The sequence below is a fragment of the Cavia porcellus genome, unplaced genomic scaffold (genome assembly GCF_034190915.1).
Source record: "Cavia porcellus strain 051 isolate PalLab524CR breed Dunkin Hartley unplaced genomic scaffold, mCavPor4.1 scaffold_16, whole genome shotgun sequence".
Classification (NCBI taxonomy): domain Eukaryota; kingdom Metazoa; phylum Chordata; class Mammalia; order Rodentia; family Caviidae; genus Cavia; species Cavia porcellus.
The window spans coordinates 21,297,853-21,316,575 of NW_026947499.1; the positions used below are offsets into that span (position 1 = coordinate 21,297,853).

The window sequence follows — 18,723 nt, forward strand, 5'->3', positions numbered from 1 at the left end:
TCTTCTAATTATTGGACCCTGGGATTGTTACAGGCAGCTGAGTTAGTTAAAAATATTATAGGCTGTCAGATAAGGCTGGGCCCTTTAAAGAGCCAGTGCAGAAACCAGATCTTTGCCATCTTGGAGGAGACAGATACCTCTGCTGTGGGCCAGACCTCAAGGCAAAGGGCAAAAAATGTCAGTGTAGTTGGAACAAAAAGGGCTAGTTAAGAGGAGGCCTTCAGGGTTTAGGAGATTTTGGTCTGTAGATTAGGTCTGTAAGATTGCTATCTGTAGTTTCTACTATTTTCTAAACCTCTCATTTAATTTCACCCTGCTGTACCAAATACCCTTGGCAATTTGAAATGCTCTCAAGGAGGCTTTCTCACCCAGCCAGATGGGATTAAAGACCCTCTGTGACACATTTATACTATCTTGGGCTTCCTTTGTCATGTTCACCAAGAGACACATACATGGTCTCAGCCTCCCACAGCACTGCCTAGTACAGTTTTTTTGTTTTTGCTTATATTTTTCTTTTGCTATACTGAGGATTGAATTAAGGGCATTTGCACTGAACTACATCCCCAGCCCTGCCCTCCCTTTTACATTTTTGAGATTAGGAACTCTAAATTACTAAACTGCCCAACCTGGAGTCATATTAGCAATCCACTTGCCTCAGCTTCCCAAGGTGCTGGGATTAGTACTTTCAAATTTCTATCAGGTGCTGGCAATTTAGATATTTTAATTTATAAACTGAAATTTAATTTTTAATTTGGCGATTCAGTGGCACTCGAATATGTGGAAATACAAATATTTCTTGCCTTTTAGAGGCTCTTGAAGTTTTCCCTTCCCCCAAGGTTTATACTGCAAGGAAAATAGGAAGGAGGCAAAGGCTGAGATTAGATCAAGAAGCTTCCAAGGGAGGAGTTGGTAAAGGGGGAAGGGTGGTTGGAAGGAAGGGAACACCAGGATGTAAATTTCCACCCTGGTTAATGGATTAAGAAAGGTGTGAGCTGCTACTTTGAGAAACCTGATGGAGACTCACAAGGAGTATCTTAACTGAGCAACAGGAAATCCACTAGAGCTACAGACCACCAGAGAATGTAAGAGTGGAGCCTGCCCCCTGGAGCTTCCTACATACTGGAAGGTAATGGATTTCCGTTTACCCCTAACCCACTGGAGAGAAGATGGTTGCACTCTGAATAGCCGAAAATGGAGGAAGGACTCCACCAATACAGGAGCCAAACCTGTTTGCAGCTAAGCCTCTTTGCAGCACCTGATCTGGCTCTGAAGCCAAGCCTCATTTTTACCTTTGCATAGAAATTTGCAGGAGAGGTTTTGGCATCACCCTGAATTGCAGCTAAAAATCCTATCAGAATGAATTGTTTAGGCACATGACATAAACAAATTTAGATGGTATAGATTAGATAACAATGGGCTTTAAAACTGTAGCCTTTTCTGACCAGCCCTCAGAAAGAATTTGCAGGGCAAGCAGCAAGATATAAGAACATAGGAAACCAGAACTGTTGAGCTCTGGATGATCGACCTGGGAGGCAGAAGTACAGACGCTACAGCTGTAAAATGGCCCAGAGTGGGAAACACTGAGCAGCACTGAAACATCTGGAGATTCAGTTTAAAGAACCGGTGAGCCAAGAATTTTGATATTGTTCATTTTTCTTCTTCACAACTAGAGTTGGCAAACTGAGGCCTCGCAGGCCCCTTGGTCTCTGTTGCTATCACTGCGCTGAGTCATGCTGGAAGGAAAACAGCCTTAGATGACATAATCCTGACAAAACTTTATTGTGAATGCTGAAATTTTGAATTTTATATAATTTCCATGTGTCACAAGACACTCCTTTAATATTTTTACCTCCCCCAATTTAAAAATGTAGAAGTAAAAAAAACAAAAACAACAATAACAGAAAACTCACTGCTTGGGTTTTGGTGGCAAACACCCATAATCTTAGCTATTCAGGAAGCAAAAGCAGGATGATTGAAAATTCAAATCTAACCTGGGTAATTTATCTCAAAAATTTTAAGAAGGACTGGGGATATTAGCTGGTTGGTAAAGCATCCCTCAGTTCAATTCCCAAAGCTGAGGAAAAAGAAAAGGAACAAAACCTTTAAAAGGTCAAAAATAAACTGGGTCTGGTGGTGCATGCTTTTAATCCCAGCACTCTGGGAGGCTGAGGTAGGAGGATCATAAATTTGAGACAAATTTGGTCAGTTAAGCAATTTAACAAGAATGTGTCTCAATTTTAAAAAAATATAATTTATTTTTTATTTATTTAAAGAAAAAAAGAAAAAAAAAAAAAAAAAACCAAGACAAGACAGAAAAGAGAGTGGAAGTAATACAGAATTCCAAAGAAAAGTATTAAGAAATTACTAGTCGATAAAGTTACATGTTTGCCTTTTAGAAATAGTTGTTCAAGTTACAAAATCACAGCATAAAAAGTGGACACTGAAACATTGACAGTGCAGAACATTCTGTTCAATGACCTAGTGGAAACTTAGTAATACGGTCATCTATCCTACACACTTGAATGTCATATAGTTATATCCTTTAGAGCACTTTCCTTCCCTTTCATTTTTACAATATCTGTTATATATTTTGGATCTTATTACTGTTTAAATTTTTATAATTTTTTATACTAGAGAGACAATGTGATATTTATAAATGTGAGACTTTATTTCACTTATGAGAATAGTATCAAGTTGCCTCCATTTACCTATAAAAGCCTTAAAATCATACATTTTTATAACTGAGTAATATTGCATTGTATAAAAATACCACATCTTTTTTTGGGGGGGGTACCAAGGATCAAACCCATGACCGCAAGCTTGCAAGGCAGGCACTTGCCACTGAGCTAAATCCCCAGGTCCCCCACATCTTTTTCATCTACTCTGCAGTTGATGGGCATCTTGGTTATTGCCAAGATTTAGCTACAACAAATTGTATGCTATAAACATGGGTGCACATATCACTATAGTATGATCTTTTCAAATTTGGGGGGAAAATTACCCAGGAGGGGAATAGTTGGATTGGACGGAACTTCTAATCCTAGTTTGTTGAGGAATCTCCATACTGAATTCCACAGTTGTTACACCAGTCTACACTTCCACCAGCAGTGGAGAAACATTCTTTTTGCCCACAGCCTCACCAACATTTGTTATCAGTTATTTGCTTGATGGCAGCCAATTCTTTCTGGAGATGAAATCTCAATGCTGTTTTAATTTGCATTTCTCAAATGATCAGTGATGGTGAACATTTCTTCATATATTTATTTGCCATTTGTATATCTTCATCTGTGAAATGTGTGTTCATCTCAGATGCCCATTTTTGAAAAGGGTCTTTCAATTTGGGGGGCTTGATGTTTTTCAATTCTTTATATGTTCTGGATATAAGTCCTTTGTCTGAGGGATTGCTGCCTAAAATTCTTTCCCATTCTGTGTGTCTTCTTTTCACTTGGTTGGTGATTTCTTTTGAAGTGAAAAACTTTTTAATCAGGTGTAATTCCAGTTGTTGATTCTTTGAAGTATTTCCCTTGCAGTTTGCATTTTGTTCATGAATTTTTTGCCTATGCCTATGTCTCCAAGTTTTCTAACTATCTTGCCTTCCAATAGAGTTAGTGTTTCTGTTTTAAAATTTAGATCTTTGATTCATTTTGACTTTAGGTTAGTGCTTGGTGATAGGCATGGGTCTAGTTTCAGTCTTCGTCATAAATCCATCAGGCCATGGGCTTTTCTTTGCTGGTAAGTTTTTAATCATGTTTTCAATTTCAGTAGTGATATTGGGTTATTGAAAATTGTTATATCTTCTTGACTGAGCTTTGGTAGTTCATATATTTCTAGAAATCCATCCATCTCCTCTGTGTTTTCCACCCAAAATACAATTCAAAAAGTGCCAAGGATGTAGCTCAGTGTGAAAGTCCTGTGTTCAATTCTCAGTATCACAAGAAAAGTAAAAATAATATTTTTAGTTTGCTGGCTGTATAAAAATAGGGGAGGGTGGGGCATGGTGTCACACACCTGTAATCCCAGTATTTGGGAAGCTGAGGCAGGAGGATCTCAGCAAATTGAGATCCGGTTGAACTACATGAGACCCTTTCTCAAAAAAGCTGGGTGGGGTCTTGTTAATCCCTATTTTAAATCACTGATTCCAAAATGTAGCTGGCATCCCATTAAAGAGCTGTAAAAATAAGTTTGGTAAGCAAGAAACAAGAGATTTTACTGACTCTAAGATGCCATCAAGTGTATGTTATTTTTGATGGCCATTTAATATACAATATGCATGATAAAAATTATTAAAATGTTTATATTGGTTTATGCCCTGTTGATACATAGATGAGGTGCAATCTAATTTCAAAATTTTTCTCTCCATATTATTTTTGTTTTTAAGTCTTATTAAAAAGATTTTTAATTGACAAATAATACAGATTGAAGACCCTTATTCAGAATTCTTAGAACCAGAAATATTTTGGAGTTTGGGGTGACGTGTGTGTGTGTAATATGTACATATAATAAATAAGATGTCTTAGATACAATGCACATCTAAACTGAAATTCATTGATGTTTAATATAGACCTTATGTAAACATCTTAAAGGCAATTTTACATATAGGCAGTTTTATACCTGCATTCTGTTAGGTCATACCTAACAGAAGTCAGTTTTGAAATTTTCCACTTGTGGCATCACATCAGTGCATAAGTTTCTGATTTTAGAGCATTTTAGATTTTTGATTTTGGGATTAAAGACACTCAAATGGATTTGTGGGATAAGGAGCAGTGTTTTTTTTTTTTTTTTTTTTTTTTTTTTTTTTTGTATCAGGGATTGAACTCAGAACCTTGTGCTTACCAGGCAGGCACTTAAGCCACTGAGCTAAATCCCCAGCCCCCAGAGCAGTATTTTGAAATCAGTATACACTATGGAAGGATCAAATCAGTAATTAGCATAGGTTATTTATCATCTCACTTAAGCACTGGGATGACCATGGGGGAATCTGACAATAGTTCTTTTGTTTTTATTTCAGTGCTGGGGATTAAACATGGGGCTTTAGGGAAATGCTCTAACACTGAGCCACATCTGTGGCCTAACAAAAAGTTAAACCTGGAAATTCTGCAGTGATGCATGGAGAGAACATGGTGCTTTCCACGGGGAGGTGACTGTGGAGTTAGAAGGGAGGAATCAGACCCCGGATACTTTCAGGAAACAGGGAAACAGGGTGCGGTAATTGATTGACTATAGGTTGTGAAGGAAATCCTGGTAAAGCATGACTTCAAAATCTGTGGATTAAGCAACTGGTTTTATCACTGGCCCTCCCTAGCTATGGGTTCTGCATCCTTGGATTCAACCAACTACCAAACACAAATATGTGTTTGAAAAAAATTCATATATACTGAACATATACAGATTTTTTGTTATTATTCCCTAAATGACTCTGTTTACAAATAGCATTTGTTGTGGTTTGTTTAAATGTCCCCCCAAACCTTCATTCAGTCATGGCCACTGAATCTAGTGTTTGTCAACCAATCGTTCTTTGTTGAGCGCTAACATTGGCTGTGTGGGTGCTGTCTCCACCCAGGGGTGGGTAACTGGCATACAGTATAAAGGAAGAAAGGAGCCATGCCTTATCCCTTTTGCCCTTTCACTTTTGCCACCTGCAGCCACTATGAATGGCTGCCCTTCAGCCATGCCACCCTACCCTTGGAGCCAGCTGAGAATGGACTAAAACCTCTCCAAACTGTAAAATAAACATTCCCTTCCCAATTTTGTGTGTCAGTATTTTGTCTCAACAATGAGGGAAAAGTAACCAAGTCAGAATTTGGTACCAGGAATGGGGTCATTGCTGTGACTGTACCTGACCATATGATTCAAGAGCCTTTGGTAAGGCTTGTGGGAAGAGTTTGGAAAGGTTCAGAGATGTCATCTGAATGAGTAACCTTGGAGCAGCTTAGGCTGTTCTGTATGGGAGATTATAGTCAGTGCTCAAAAGACCAGAAGGCTGATAGAAACCCTCTCAATAAAGACCAGGCTTAGGAGGTTTCCACTGGGAAGAAGGACTACCTTGGTTGTTGGGCTCCACACAATGTGTGCTATGACTTGGCAGAAAGTTTTTCTGCATTTTGCTTGTGTCCACAGATTTTGTCTGAGACTGAGATTAGGGTAGTGGACTGATTAATCTGGCAGAAGAAATTTCAAAGCAGGTGAATGTTGAGGCAGTGGTATGGCTATTGTTGCAGGCTTTTAGCCAGGTTTATGTTGTGAATCAAGAATAAAGAGACCAGAAGAATGATTTAAAATGTTGTGAGTTTGCCAGAAAGTTGTGAACTGTAAAGATAGAGTTGAGATTTCAATTGCTGAGAAAGAACAGAAAAATAAAAAAGATGGCCTGGGGGCATCACAGGAAATGATGGTAGAATCCACCCTTTGCAGCCTCAAAGGCTTTGCTTGGAGGAGAAAGCCGCAGAGCACCATCTTCAAAATGGCAATGGAGGCCACACCAGGTTCCAGACTGGCAGCAACATAAAAAGTGTGTTCCTCACAATCAAGTTTAGAATCCTCAGCTATTCAGGCACTCAACCCCTACAGCCAAGAGAGAGAAAACCCTGGAAACCTCCAGCTGGCAGCAGACGCTGGCGGCATCTATGAGGCATTAGTTTTAGATGCATAGAAAATGCATGAGTTCTGAGATTAAAAAGGCTTCTATCCTGATTTCAAAAGGCCTGAGAGGTCAGGCAATGTGACCCTTGAAGGGCAATATGTGAAGCTGTGACTGTAAAGCCAAAGGTACAATGGAGATCCCAGAAGTTTGGAAAAGCCAGGAGCATGGCTTGTCTAAGGAAACATTCAAGAAGAGAGCAAAGCCAGTCCAAGACAGAAGCCAGGGGAACTAAGACCACCTGAAGTGCCATGGAGGTGAAGTCACTTAAGCCTTTTGGAGCTCACAACCAGATTACTTCAAATGCTGATGCTAATTTTTTTTTTTTTTTTTTTTTTTTGTACTGGGGATCAAACTCATGACCTTGTATTTGCCAAGCAGGCGCTTATGCTAATTGTGCTTCACATTCTGAGTGTGGAACTGCAGGACTATTTGCCCTGCTAGATTTTGGACTTCCTTTGGTCCCATTCCTTTGTATCCTCCTATTTATACTCTTTGAAATGATAATGTTTATCTTATGCCATTGCATATTGAAAGTGTTTAACGTTGTTTTCATTTGTACAGGGGTTTGCAGCTAAGGGTTTGCCTTAGATATCGAAGGAGACTTGGGACTTCAAGTTTTCAGCAATGCTGAAACTATTAGAACTTTAGCAACACTTGGAGATGAACTAAATGTCTTTTGCATAATGCATGCACACGAGTCTTTGGGGGGCCAAAGGTGTTGTGGCTTCTTTAAATGTCCCCACCCCAAGGAAACTAAATCTAGTGTTTGTGATTGGTTGTTTGTCTAGCACTGGGATTGGCAATGTAGGTGCTGCACCCATACAGGGGCAGGTAATTGGCACACAATATAAAGGGAGGAAGGAGCCATATCTTCCTACTTTTGCTCTTTCACTCTTGCCGCTTGCAGCCACCATGAGTGGCTGCCCCTCACCATGCTACCCTGCCTTGCAGCCAGCTGAGTATGGGCTGAAACTTGTAAAACTGTAAGATAAATACATCTTCCCTTCCTTAATTTTGGGCATCAAGTATTTTGTCTCAACAATGAGGGAAAAATAATCAAGACAGCATTTATATTTTATTGGGTGTTTTAAGTAATCTAGAGATGATTAAAAGTACACAGGAGAATGTGCTAGGTTCTGTGCAAACAGTATGCCACTTTATGTTAGGGAATTTGAGGATTTTGCAAAGTATACAGGGTAGGGGTTGGGGTGGTAGTCTTTGAACTAATTCCCTGGGGGTACCCTGGGATGACTCAGGGTGAAAACTAACATTAACATTACAAGAATTGCTGGTGTTTGAGAGCTAAGTTTTGTTACAGTTAATTAGAAACCTTAAATTTCCAAGAGTGTTTCTGGTACCAGAAAGCCAGTGAAGTGCCAGTGGCATAAAAGATAAGATATGCAGTCCAAGATGTTCAACTTATGCCTCTTTGAATCATATGCCAAAGCTTCAGTAGCATCACTGTTATAGAAGTCTTGGGGGAGAATGGCGAGACAAATTTTGAATTATGATGCTTCTTAAATAGTTCTGCTGAGAGTAGTATAATCAATGATAGAACACTTACCTAACATTTACCAAGTTCTAGGTTGAATATGTAGCCCTAGAAAAATAAAGTTTTAGTTTCTTTTCTTTTCTTTTGTCTTTTTGAGACAGGGTCTCACTATGCAGTTCATGCTGGCCTTGAGCTCACTTTGTAGGCTGGTCTCGAACTTGCAATGATCCTCCTGCCTCACCTCCCAAGTGCTGGGTTACAGGCCTGCACCACCATGCCTGGCTAATGGTTTATTTTCTTAATGTGCAAAAGAAGGTAAGGAAATACCTTTTGAAATAAATAATTTTTTGCATGGTTATCACTTAGGTGCCAGTTTATGAAGAGACAGCTGTGGAAGTTGGAGGGACAACTGCTTCAGTCACAAGTGATTTTAAAATGGAAGATCACTTCTTGAGTCAAGACCAAGAACTAGACCCACTAAAGAATCATGAGAGGGACTCCAATCAGAGGAAAAAGCACGATGAAGATGATGACCTGATCTTCGTTGGAAAGGAATATGTAAATGAAGATTCTGAAATTCTCTTTGTCAAGGTGATTGCAAATTCAAAACCAGTTATTTCAAACATTTTGAACAGAGTAACCCCAGGATCATATTCGAAAAGAAAAAAAAGAAAAATAGATCACCTCAGTCAAGACACGGCTCATGTGTCTCAATCTGGAATTAATGTGACCCCAGGAGTTAAAACAATGGCTGCTATGCCAGATTTTCAGTCTGAATCAAGATCAACAGATAGTCCCATTAGCATTGAACCTTTATCAATCAATCTTCCTTATAAAGTGAGCTCATCACAAGACATTCCTTCTCAAGATTCAAAGCAACTTTTCATTGCTGATAAGATCAGCAGAAATTGCCAAGTATCTATACTCGGGAATGAAGTCCCCAGAGCACATTCTTCAGCCATGACCTCTTCTGGTATCTCCCCTAAAATGGACATATGCACACCATCAAAAAGCTTTTCCCTGTCATGTTGTACTCAGAATAGAACATCCTTTCCTCCGACTCATGCTAATGATAAGGGACCTTCCGCTTTCAGATATCCAGACCCAGAAAAAAGCTCTGAGAGTCTGGTAAACACAGATTTGTCAAGTTTAACAGATCAAAACAAGACCTTTGATCCTAAGAAGGGAAATCTGGTCCTATTACTTAGTGACTTTTACTATGGAGAGCATAAAGGAGATAGGAAGCCAGAACCAAAGACTCACTCAACCTTCAAATGCTTCAGCTGCTTGAAAGTTCTAAAAAATGTTAAGTTTATGAACCACATGAAACACCATTTGGAATTTGAGAAGCAGAGGGGTGACAGCTGGGAAAATCACACGACTTGCCAGCACTGCCACCGGCAGTTTTCTACTCCATTCCAGCTGCAGTGTCACATTGATGGGGTGCACACAGCCCAGGAGCCCTCTGCCGTCTGTAAAATCTGTGAGTTGTCATTTGAAACAGATCAAGTTCTCTTACAGCACATGAAGGACAATCATAAGCCTGGAGAAATGCCCTATGCATGCCAGATTTGTCGTTATAGGTCATCGGCTTTTGCAGATGTAGAAACACATTTTAGAACGTGCCATGCAAACACTAAGAATTTGCTTTGTCTGTTTTGTCTTAAAATTTTCAAAACTGCAAGTTCTTACATGAATCATTGTTGGAGACACTGGAGCAAGAAAAGAGTCTTTCCATGTTCCAAGTGCCGGCTACAGTTTTTGTGTTTGAGGGAGGAAACAGAGCACAAAACCAAGAATCATCAAACATTCAAAAAGCCAGCACCTCTGGAAGGGCTGCCTCCTGAAACAGAGGTTATTATTCAAACTTCAGTTCACCCATCGAGAGGTGCAGAATCCATTGTTGTAAGCAGCACTGACTTTTGCCTGTCACCTGTGAAAACTAGAAAAAGGAAGAAATCTAGGTATTCTGGACTCCGTTGCAGTTCTGGCTAAATATATGTTTTACTCACTTCCGTGGACTCTGAAAGGCAGATATGAGGCTAGGTCATCGGTGCATCATGACTGATACTAGCACAGATGCGCATAGTGTTGGATTTTACAGTGAAATCCCTAGCTCTCTACAGAGGCAGTTCAAAAATCTTCATCATGCTCTTTCTTCACTCAAACCCCTGTAGAAAAAGATCATTATTCTGAACTCTATCATCTTAGATGAATTTTTACTGAATTTTAAATAAATGTGTTAAATAACTTTAAATAGAATAAAACAATAAATTCTTATCTTTGACTTTATTTAATATAAATAAGGGCCATCACACTCTCCTACCCAAAACACTGAAGATTGAACCCAGGGCTTTCCTACTGAGCTACGTTCTCAGCCCCTTAGTTTTTGAGGCAGGGACTCACTAAATTGCCCAGACTGGGCTCAAGCTGTTGATCCTCTTGCCTCAAGCTCCCAGAGTGCTAGGATTACAGATGTGATGTGATGTGATGTGAGCCACCGTACCCAGTTGTGAGGCACATTCTTGCTGTATTCAGCAGTAGCAGTTTTCACTGCTGGGTAGAATTCCACTGAATGAATATGACACAGTTTTATATATCTGCCTTACTATGATGGGCTTTGGGGCTGATTTCATGGCTATTTAGAATAAAGCTACCATTGATAGGGGAATATAACATCCAACCTGTTAAATTGCAAATGTGCTGAGTTTGCGGTCTCATAACATTGAGGAATGAAGTTGCAGACTAAAAAAGGAAGTTAAGTGTTGGGGTCTGTACCTACACCCCAAACCCCTAGTGGGTGCCGGACGAAGGCTCAAAGGAGTGAGACATGCAGCATGGTCTTCAGGGCTGCAGGAATGCAGTCTTCAACAGGGATCATAACTCTGTTAGCCCGCTCCGCTGACTGACTGATTTTGGGCAACCCGTATTTAATCAGAACAAGCAAGGAGTTGAGTGGACAATGGGGGAAACCTGAACAGGATCTTGGGAAGGGTTCAAGGATCCCTCAGAGCAACAGACAGATGCTAATTAAAGAAACATCCAGAAAGTCTCTAGGTGGCCCCAGCTATGGTTTATCCTGACCCCTGAGGTGTCTCCTCATTCTTGATTCAGCCATGCCTGGGCCACACCACATCTCTGCTCGTGTATTCAGCTTCAACGCTCTCAAACAGTTAAGAGTGTTTTATTGGAAATAAGAACAACTCCTGGATTCCCAGGAGGGGTCCCAAGTGGGTGGTTACTGAGGCTTTTTGTTAACAGTAATTTATGCAACACAATCACAAGGTATGTACAACACAGATCAAACTACAACCTAAAGGATTATGAGTATAATTACTTAGCTAATATTGATCCAGTAGGAAAACGAGTCATGTGGGTACGGTGCATGGAAAAAACAAAGGCACTTTTGGACAGCAATGAGTCCAGGTGTTCTGGTCACCCACTTATGTGTCTGATGCCTAGCTGGGCCCACTGGGCCCAGTGGGGTTAATTACAGTATAATCTCAAATTGCAGTAGGGAGGCCTGCATCTTTGTCTCCAGGCCCCGATCTCTTTAGATTCCCCTCCAGTCACAATCTTTATCTCACCTTCTGTGCTGACTCCCTCAAGGACTCAATCCCTCTGACTTAAATTTCTCTCTAACTGAGCTATCTGTAACACTATGAGCTTACAAGTGTATTGTGATAGACATACTTAGTCATTTGGATGGCAGTTACAAGAAGTACTGGGATTATATATATTCAGCTTTTTAGTGTAGATTCTGCCAAAAACTTCCCCAAGAGTGACTGAAACAATTAATATTCCCACACTAATATTGGGAATTTCATTGCTACAGATTCATAACATGGTACTGTCAGTCCTTTCATTTAGTGCCCTTTGAATAGAGTTGTAGTGGTATCACACTGTGGCTTTAATTTGCATTTTTTGGATGAGTAATGATCTTGAAAACATTTTCATATGGTCATTCACTACTGAAATGTCTTCTTGATTGAAGTGCCACTGAACTTGTTACCTCCCATCTTTTCAAATGGGCTGTCAAGTGGAAAGGTTATTAACAAATTGCTGGGGAAAAATAAATTTTTCATGTCTTGATCTGTAAGACTGATTCATATATCTATACATAAAGTTTGGTTTTTCATGCATTATTTAATAAATTTCTACCTATTAAGGACTTCAATATTCTTCCTGTGTTTTTTTCTACAATAATTAATCTTTCATAAGGAGTTTTATATAAACTATTTCAAATTGATTATCTGTTGTGTGATAAACCTTTTTCATATGCATATGTATTAACTAGGACCATTTACTAAAGACCACTCTTATCTCTCTGTACTTCCCTGGAAACTTTGTGTACACCAGCTATGACTGCACGTGTGTTTTTGGAGTCTGTTCTACTCCATTCATCCAGTTCTCTTTGCTCTAATTCCACAGTGTCTTAAGTTACTGGAGCTTTTTTTTTTTTTTTTTTTTTTTTTTTTTTGAGACAGGGTCTTGTTATGCAGCTCAGGCCAGCCTTGAGCTCACTTTGTAACCCAGGAGCTGGTCTGGAATTTGTAAAGATCCTCACCTTCCAAGTGCTGGAATTACAGGTGTGCACCACCACACTTGGTGTTGGAGCTTTTTGTAAGTTTATATCAGTGGTAGTTTATTTTTTCAACAGTACAGTTCAAAACTGCCTTGGCTGTTCTTGGAACTCTGATGAGCTGAAGTGGTTACTGTGGATGCACATGTCTTATTCTTAAATATGATGCAATAGTTCACCATTAATGTTGATGTTATCCAAGAGGCTTTTTGTATCTACCCACTGACCATAGAGAGACTGAGCTAAAAATTAATACAGAAAGCTAATGTAAAAAAAAATTGGTCAGGCGTGGTGGTGCATGCCTGTAATCCCAGCATTTGGGAGGCTTATGCAGAAGGACTGTGATGAATTTGAAGCCAGCCTGGGCTGCTGAGTGATTTCAAGGCCAGGCCGAACTACATAGGGAAACCCTGTTTCATCACTCCCAACAAACAAAATAGACAATAAAACAAAGCACCCAAACCCAAAATTCAAAGACCAAACTCTGAAATTTGGAAATTAGGTAATACAGCTAAACAGGGCTGAGACTAGCGGGGAGTCTAAGGAGTAAAAGTGCCATGTCTGTGATTCCAGAGTGAGAGAGGGCCTCCTTCATGTTGTGCCTTTACTTACTTCACGCTGGCCCCAGTTTTATTCTTAATAGTCCAGAGGTTTTCTAAAGGTCTTAGTAGAGAAAGGAAAATGTCAAATTTAGTGATCATGATAGTTAACTGACTATGTCAAACTGAGTAAGAAATGCCCAACTAAATTAGATCACAATAGTTCTGGATGTGGCTGAGTGATTTACTGAAGACAGAAGACCCTTCTGAGTTGATTTGTTGCTTCAATGGTGTAAGAGGGAAACAAAGAAGGAAGGTTCATTCTGTTTTTTGCTTCTGTTTTTTCAGAAGAGCTCCAGTCTTCACCTTCTACTTTTTTTTAATTGGTACCAGGGATTGAACTCATGTCTGTCTGCTTGCAAGGCAGGCACTTATGCCACTGAGCTAAATCCCCAGCCCTAAGTCTTCACCTTTCCCTTGGTCGGCTTACAGTGCAGAAACTTTGGTATCTAGAGGTGGACTCAAATGGGACATTACAGTGAGCTCCAGGCCTTAGACTCAGCCTTTGGATCGTTGGCTCTTAGGCAGCCCTTTTGTCAGCCCTTCCACTGACTTTGTGGGCAGCCATTGTGAGCTAATCTTGTAAATTCTTATATATGTGTATATCTTGCATTAAATCTATTTCTGTAATAAGCACTGACCAAGTATTGTAGAAAATAATTACAAAAATTTATGAGATGGAGGTAAAGCAATTTATGGAACTTTCTATCTCTAAAAAAATGCTCTCTGTTTCTATGGATTCCAGATCCATAGATTCAATCAATCGTGGGCTAAAATGTTTGTAAAAAATGTGTTAGTATTAAACAAGCAAAGATATTTCCTTTTTTGCCATTTTCCCCTAAAAAATACACTGTAACAACTATTTATACAGCCTTTACATTGTATTAGGTATAACTAGTAATCTAAAAATAATTTAAATTATACAGGAGGATGTTGTAGGTTACAGGCATATATTGCATCATTTTAAACAGGGACTTGAGCATCCCCAGATTTGATCTCTGCATGCGATTCTGGAACCAGTCCCCATAGACGCATAGGGATGCTAATTGCACGTAAAAAGAAGAAAGGTTAAAAATTTAAGTCAGCACTGTTATAGACTACAATGATGAACTGCCATCAGATTACAGATGGTTTGGCATCTGCTACAGCCCATTTGGTTCACGTGGCCTCTGAGCTTCTGAAATGAGGTACTGAATTTTAAATTTTATTTATTTTTCATTAGTTAAAAGAAACAAATCTTTAAAAGGTGATTACAAATTCTTTTAAATGTCAAGGTGATTGCAAATTCAAAACCAGTTATTTCAAACATTCTGAACAGTCACCTGAGGATCATATTCAAAAAGAAAGAAAAGTTTAAAAGAAGCAAGTCTTTACAAAGAATTACAAGTTAGTTGTACACTTTTCTCTCAATGAAACCTTAGGCCCCTCCTGAGTGTTGGAGGAAAGTACCGGACTTGCTTCCAAAGACTAGACTATGAAAAGGGAAAAAAAGTGAAATTTATCTTGAGGAAAGCAGTCATAAGTCATATTGAACAGGTGTCCTTAATTTTGATGTTAAGAATCACATGTCATATTTGTGATATTTTTTTAAACCTCTCAGTATAACCATGAGGATTTACTGCAGAATACCTGACCCTTATTTCTTAAAACTGTCAAGGTCACAAAAAAACAGAGAAGTTTAAGAAACTGTCACTTACCTGAGAAGGCTAAGGAAACAGTGATTAGCAGAAGTTCAATAAATCCTAGATGGGAATCTGAAACAGAAGAAGGTTAGTGGAAAAACTAGTGAAACTTGAATAAAGCTTTCAGCTAGGCTATAGTATTTATGGTGAATACTATTTTTTTGATATCAGAAATTTTGTGCAGCCAAAAGGAAATCATTTCCCACACATAATAAACTTTATAAATCTCTACATCTGTGATCCCTTCATTTTGATTATGGTATATTTTACCAAACACAAACCTTGATTTCAATGGGTAATATTTAGAATATGTATAATACAATCATATTAGAAATTGATAAAAGACCAGTTTTTTAAAATCTCATAGACTTTTAAAATAAATAACAAATCCTTGTGTTAAAAAGAAAATCATTAGGTCAATTAGGATGTACTTGAAATTGAAAGAGAATGAAATTCTTGCCAAGCAAAAGTTGTAGGACACAGTTAAATTGGCAGTGAAAGATAACTTACAGCACTTAATACTAGAAAAATAAGTTTCCAAACGGATTAAGCACTAACTAAAAAATGTTTTAGAGCAGAGCAAGAAAGCAAGCCTATAGGCACAGGATAGCAGAAGATAGTAAGGAATGTAAGGAAAAAAAAACAGAAGAAAAAATAACACTAGAGATTAACCAGATGAAAACCTTTTTATTTCTAAAAAAAATTGCTAAAACTTCTAACAGACTTAGTCATTTAAGAAAACATCAAAAGTTCCAAATAAAATCTGTGAGAAAATATTTCCTGCAAAGGACAAAGTAGTAAATATTGTATATGGTCTCTGGCAATTAATAAATTTTACTGTTGTAAAAAACACAACGTTTAAAGGCACAGGCATGTTGTATTCCAATAAAACTGTATGAACACATATGTTTGAATTTCATATAATTTTAATGATATTCTTCTTTGCATTTTTTCCCACCAATTAAAAATAAAACAAAAAACAAAATAAAAAACTTACCCCAGCACTCTGGGAAGCTGACACAGGAGGATAAAAAATTGGAGCCCAGCTGGGCAACTCGGTGACTTAGTAAGACTCAAATTTTAAAACAAAATAAAAATGGGGCGGGGATGTAGCTCACTTCTTCCTCAGTTCATCCTCAGCACTGTGGGGATGGTAAGGGACAACAAAGAAAAAAAAATAAAAGTAAAATCTTGTTTTCTTTTCTGGTATTGGGGGTTGGGGAATTGAAACCACGGTATTCACATAGCTGCCCAGGCTTGGCTTTAATTTGTGATCCTCCTGCCTCAGCCTCCCACATGCAAGCGCCATCACATGATCTCTCTGGTTTTGTTTTTATTTTTTTAATTTTATTTTTGGGGGCATGGTCTCGCTATATAGCTCAGGCTGGTCTTCAACTCGCTATTTATTATGTAATTTAGGCTGGCCTCTTGAACTCCTGGTGATCCTCCTGCTTCAGCCTTCCGAGTGCTGAGATTACAAACCTGCACTATCAGGTCCCGCTAAAATCTGTTCTTAGTTCAGTGAAATCTGTTTGTGTGTTTTGTTTTGTGCCGGTGGGTGATCAAACTCACGGCCTCACGTTTGCCTAGCAGGCACTTATGCCGCTGAGCTAACACCCCCCCCCCCCACCTCCGTCCAGTTCACTGAAATCTTAAAAAGAAATATATATATTCTTTTTAAGGCAGGCTGGACTGGAGTCGTTCTAGATGTTGCTTCAAGAAGATGGGGTTTAAGGTCAGTTTTTCTTCTGCTTCTAAATTCCAAATTCCTGAAGCATGGACTAGTCAGGTAGTACTTTCATAGAAAAAGGTCCACACCTGAGGATTACAGCAGCTTTATTTCAAGTGGGTCAGGTGGACTGGAAGCCCAATGCTGTGGTCTGAGCTGCACCAGATCGCTGGCCGGCTCAAGCTCCTTCTAGGGGCTTTGAGGGATTTCCACCGCCTTTGCTCCTCTGGGCCGGACACCTGGCCTGCAGTGACCACCACCGGCGCCACAGCCTGCGCATGCGCCCCGCCTGCCCGACCTTGCACCCGCACCTGGCAGCCAATCACAGGCCGTCCTGGGCGCGCGTGCGGAGGCTCGCGGGCTGCCGCAGGCTGTGTGAGCTTGAGGAGGTGGCGTGGCCTCAGGCTCTGCCCGAGGAGCGCTGCTCGGGCGGGTGCCACGCCGCTGCTTCGCGGGAGCGGCGGAGACTGGTAAGAACGGGGCGTGGCGTGGCTCTGCGTTCCCGCAGCGGGGGCGGGCGGGTGGGCGGCCGCAACGCGCGGCGTTTCGGACACCTGGTGCGCGGCGCCTGCGCTGGCCGAGCGGCCTCCGGGCTGCGGTCCTCGGGAAGACACGCGCCCCGCGCCCCCTCACCTCCCGGCCCCGGTCTCAGCGCCGCGCGGTCCTTCCGCACCCTGCGCCCTGGCCTGGGGTAGGGGTCAGTCCAACCCTCCCTACCCGCCCCAGCCTCCGACCCCGACCCCGGCCTCGGCTCCAGCCCCGGCCCCGGCCCCGGCCCGGGCCCTGCTCCTGGCCCTGGCCCTGGCCCTGCGTGGTCTCTTGGTAATGTTTAATCGTCTTAAACATCGTAAAGCACTTTCCTAACCACCGCACCATACCCCATTCTAGACAGCTTATACGACCCCAACCTTTCAGGCTTTTGAAACACTTTATTTATTGGTTTCGCTCCTATGTTGCATCGCCTTATGTTTCGTATCTGTGCAAGCTTTTCCGGACCCTATTGAAAACCTCTACGCCCAGTTTTGATTTGGGTAGTGTATAGGGGGCGTGTTTTCTGTACTGAGGGAAGGTAGATTGGAGGAATGGTTTTGGGAGAAATGGTCTCAGTTCTCTTGCTTGGTTAAATATAAGATAGTTAATAAATGGGGCATTCAAAAGGGGGTTTTAGGCTCTGGTTAGAGTTCTATTCTTTTGACATGTAAATAACCCGAATACTTTTCTCTCTAGTGACCTCAAAGATGTGATATCCTGCTGGAAACATCCCAAGATCTTAAAAGTTTCAGTCCAGGATAGAGCAGGGTAAGAGAAAGGTCTCTATAATAGAGATCAAGTTTGTATCTTTTTTTCTTAAGCTTTTTTTGTGTTCTCTTTCTTGCTAAAACATTACTATTTAGCATATCTTGGGGCAATCTGGATGTGTGTGATACATTCAAGCCAATCGCTTATTTTTAAAAACGCCCCCCCCCCCATTCAGTATTGGGGCTTAAACCCAGGGTTTTTCATTTAACTATGTTGCCAGCGCCCGTGCCCACATCCCTTTTGGGACAAGATTTTGCTAAATCTCTAAATTGGCCAAGCAGTTGGGCTTGAAATTAGGATCCTCCTGCCTCAGCCCCTTAGAGTGCTGGGGTTATAGTTGTGTGCCACCATGCCACACTATTTAAGTAATTCGCGGGCTCTTTAAAATGTTTCCTACTACAAAGGAAAATGAAATGGTGGATAAAAAAGGAATCATAGGTGTTTAGTTATTTGGTGCTGTCTTGAGGCTAAAGTGAATTGATATACATACCCTAAAGTTTTAGCTAATGCACTAGAGTGGAAGAGCTTTTCTTTTTTCTAAATCATTTTATTTCAAGAAGAAAAAAAAAACTATAACAAAATTTCAAAACATTTCAATCAAGGGGCAACAATAGTACATACACTGTGCATTGTCATGTCAAATCATTTAGGGTACAAGACTTCTGCATTCAATTGTCTTGACACCAGCACAAATCTTTCT

At 40.2% G+C, this 18,723-nt stretch overlaps 2 protein-coding genes, 1 long non-coding RNA gene and 1 gene segment (V, D, J or C); 2 read left to right on the plus strand and 2 right to left on the minus strand.

Moving 5' to 3' along the window:
* The window catches only part of LOC134470668 (uncharacterized), a 69,324-nt gene extending 52,164 nt beyond the window's left edge, over window positions 1-17,160 (minus strand). The window contains exons 1-2 of one of the 3 annotated variants that reach the window (XR_010039712.1): window positions 16,814-17,156; window positions 15,011-15,067 (exon numbers count right to left, since the gene is read on the minus strand). This is a non-coding gene — a long non-coding RNA (uncharacterized LOC134470668). Of the gene's footprint in view, window positions 1-15,010; window positions 15,068-16,813 lie in introns of all 3 variants that reach the window. The other 2 variants (XR_010039710.1, XR_010039711.1) reach the window with 2 other exon arrangements.
* LOC111753989 (Ig lambda-1 chain V region S43-like) overlaps window positions 1-18,723 on the minus strand; it is a 600,738-nt gene that overhangs the window by 528,253 nt on the left and 53,762 nt on the right.
* On the plus strand, window positions 24-10,535 carry Znf280a (zinc finger protein 280A). Of its 4 annotated transcripts, XM_063225886.1 has the most exons (4): window positions 24-1,126; window positions 1,446-1,623; window positions 3,655-3,732; window positions 8,499-10,535. In XM_063225886.1, exons 3-4 carry the CDS (start codon window positions 3,715-3,717, stop codon window positions 10,125-10,127), a joined length of 1,647 nt encoding a protein of 548 aa, XP_063081956.1. In that variant the 5' UTR covers window positions 24-1,126; window positions 1,446-1,623; window positions 3,655-3,714; the 3' UTR covers window positions 10,128-10,535. The 4 variants fall into 4 exon arrangements, with proteins under 4 accessions (XP_063081956.1, XP_063081955.1, XP_063081957.1 ...); XM_063225885.1 differs by having other exon boundaries at window positions 24-1,623; XM_063225887.1 differs by lacking the exons at window positions 1,446-1,623; window positions 3,655-3,732 and having other exon boundaries at window positions 8,499-10,424.
* Znf280b (zinc finger protein 280B) overlaps window positions 17,039-18,723 on the plus strand; it is a 32,117-nt gene continuing 30,432 nt past the window's right edge. For 4 of the 5 annotated variants that reach the window (XR_010039705.1, XM_063225883.1, XM_063225884.1 and 1 more), the window contains exons 1-2: window positions 17,039-17,194; window positions 17,952-18,023. The gene's annotated coding sequence lies outside the window, so the exon portion shown is untranslated. Of the gene's footprint in view, window positions 17,195-17,468; window positions 17,547-17,951; window positions 18,024-18,723 lie in introns of those variants that run through there. The other variant, XM_063225882.1, reaches the window with a different exon arrangement.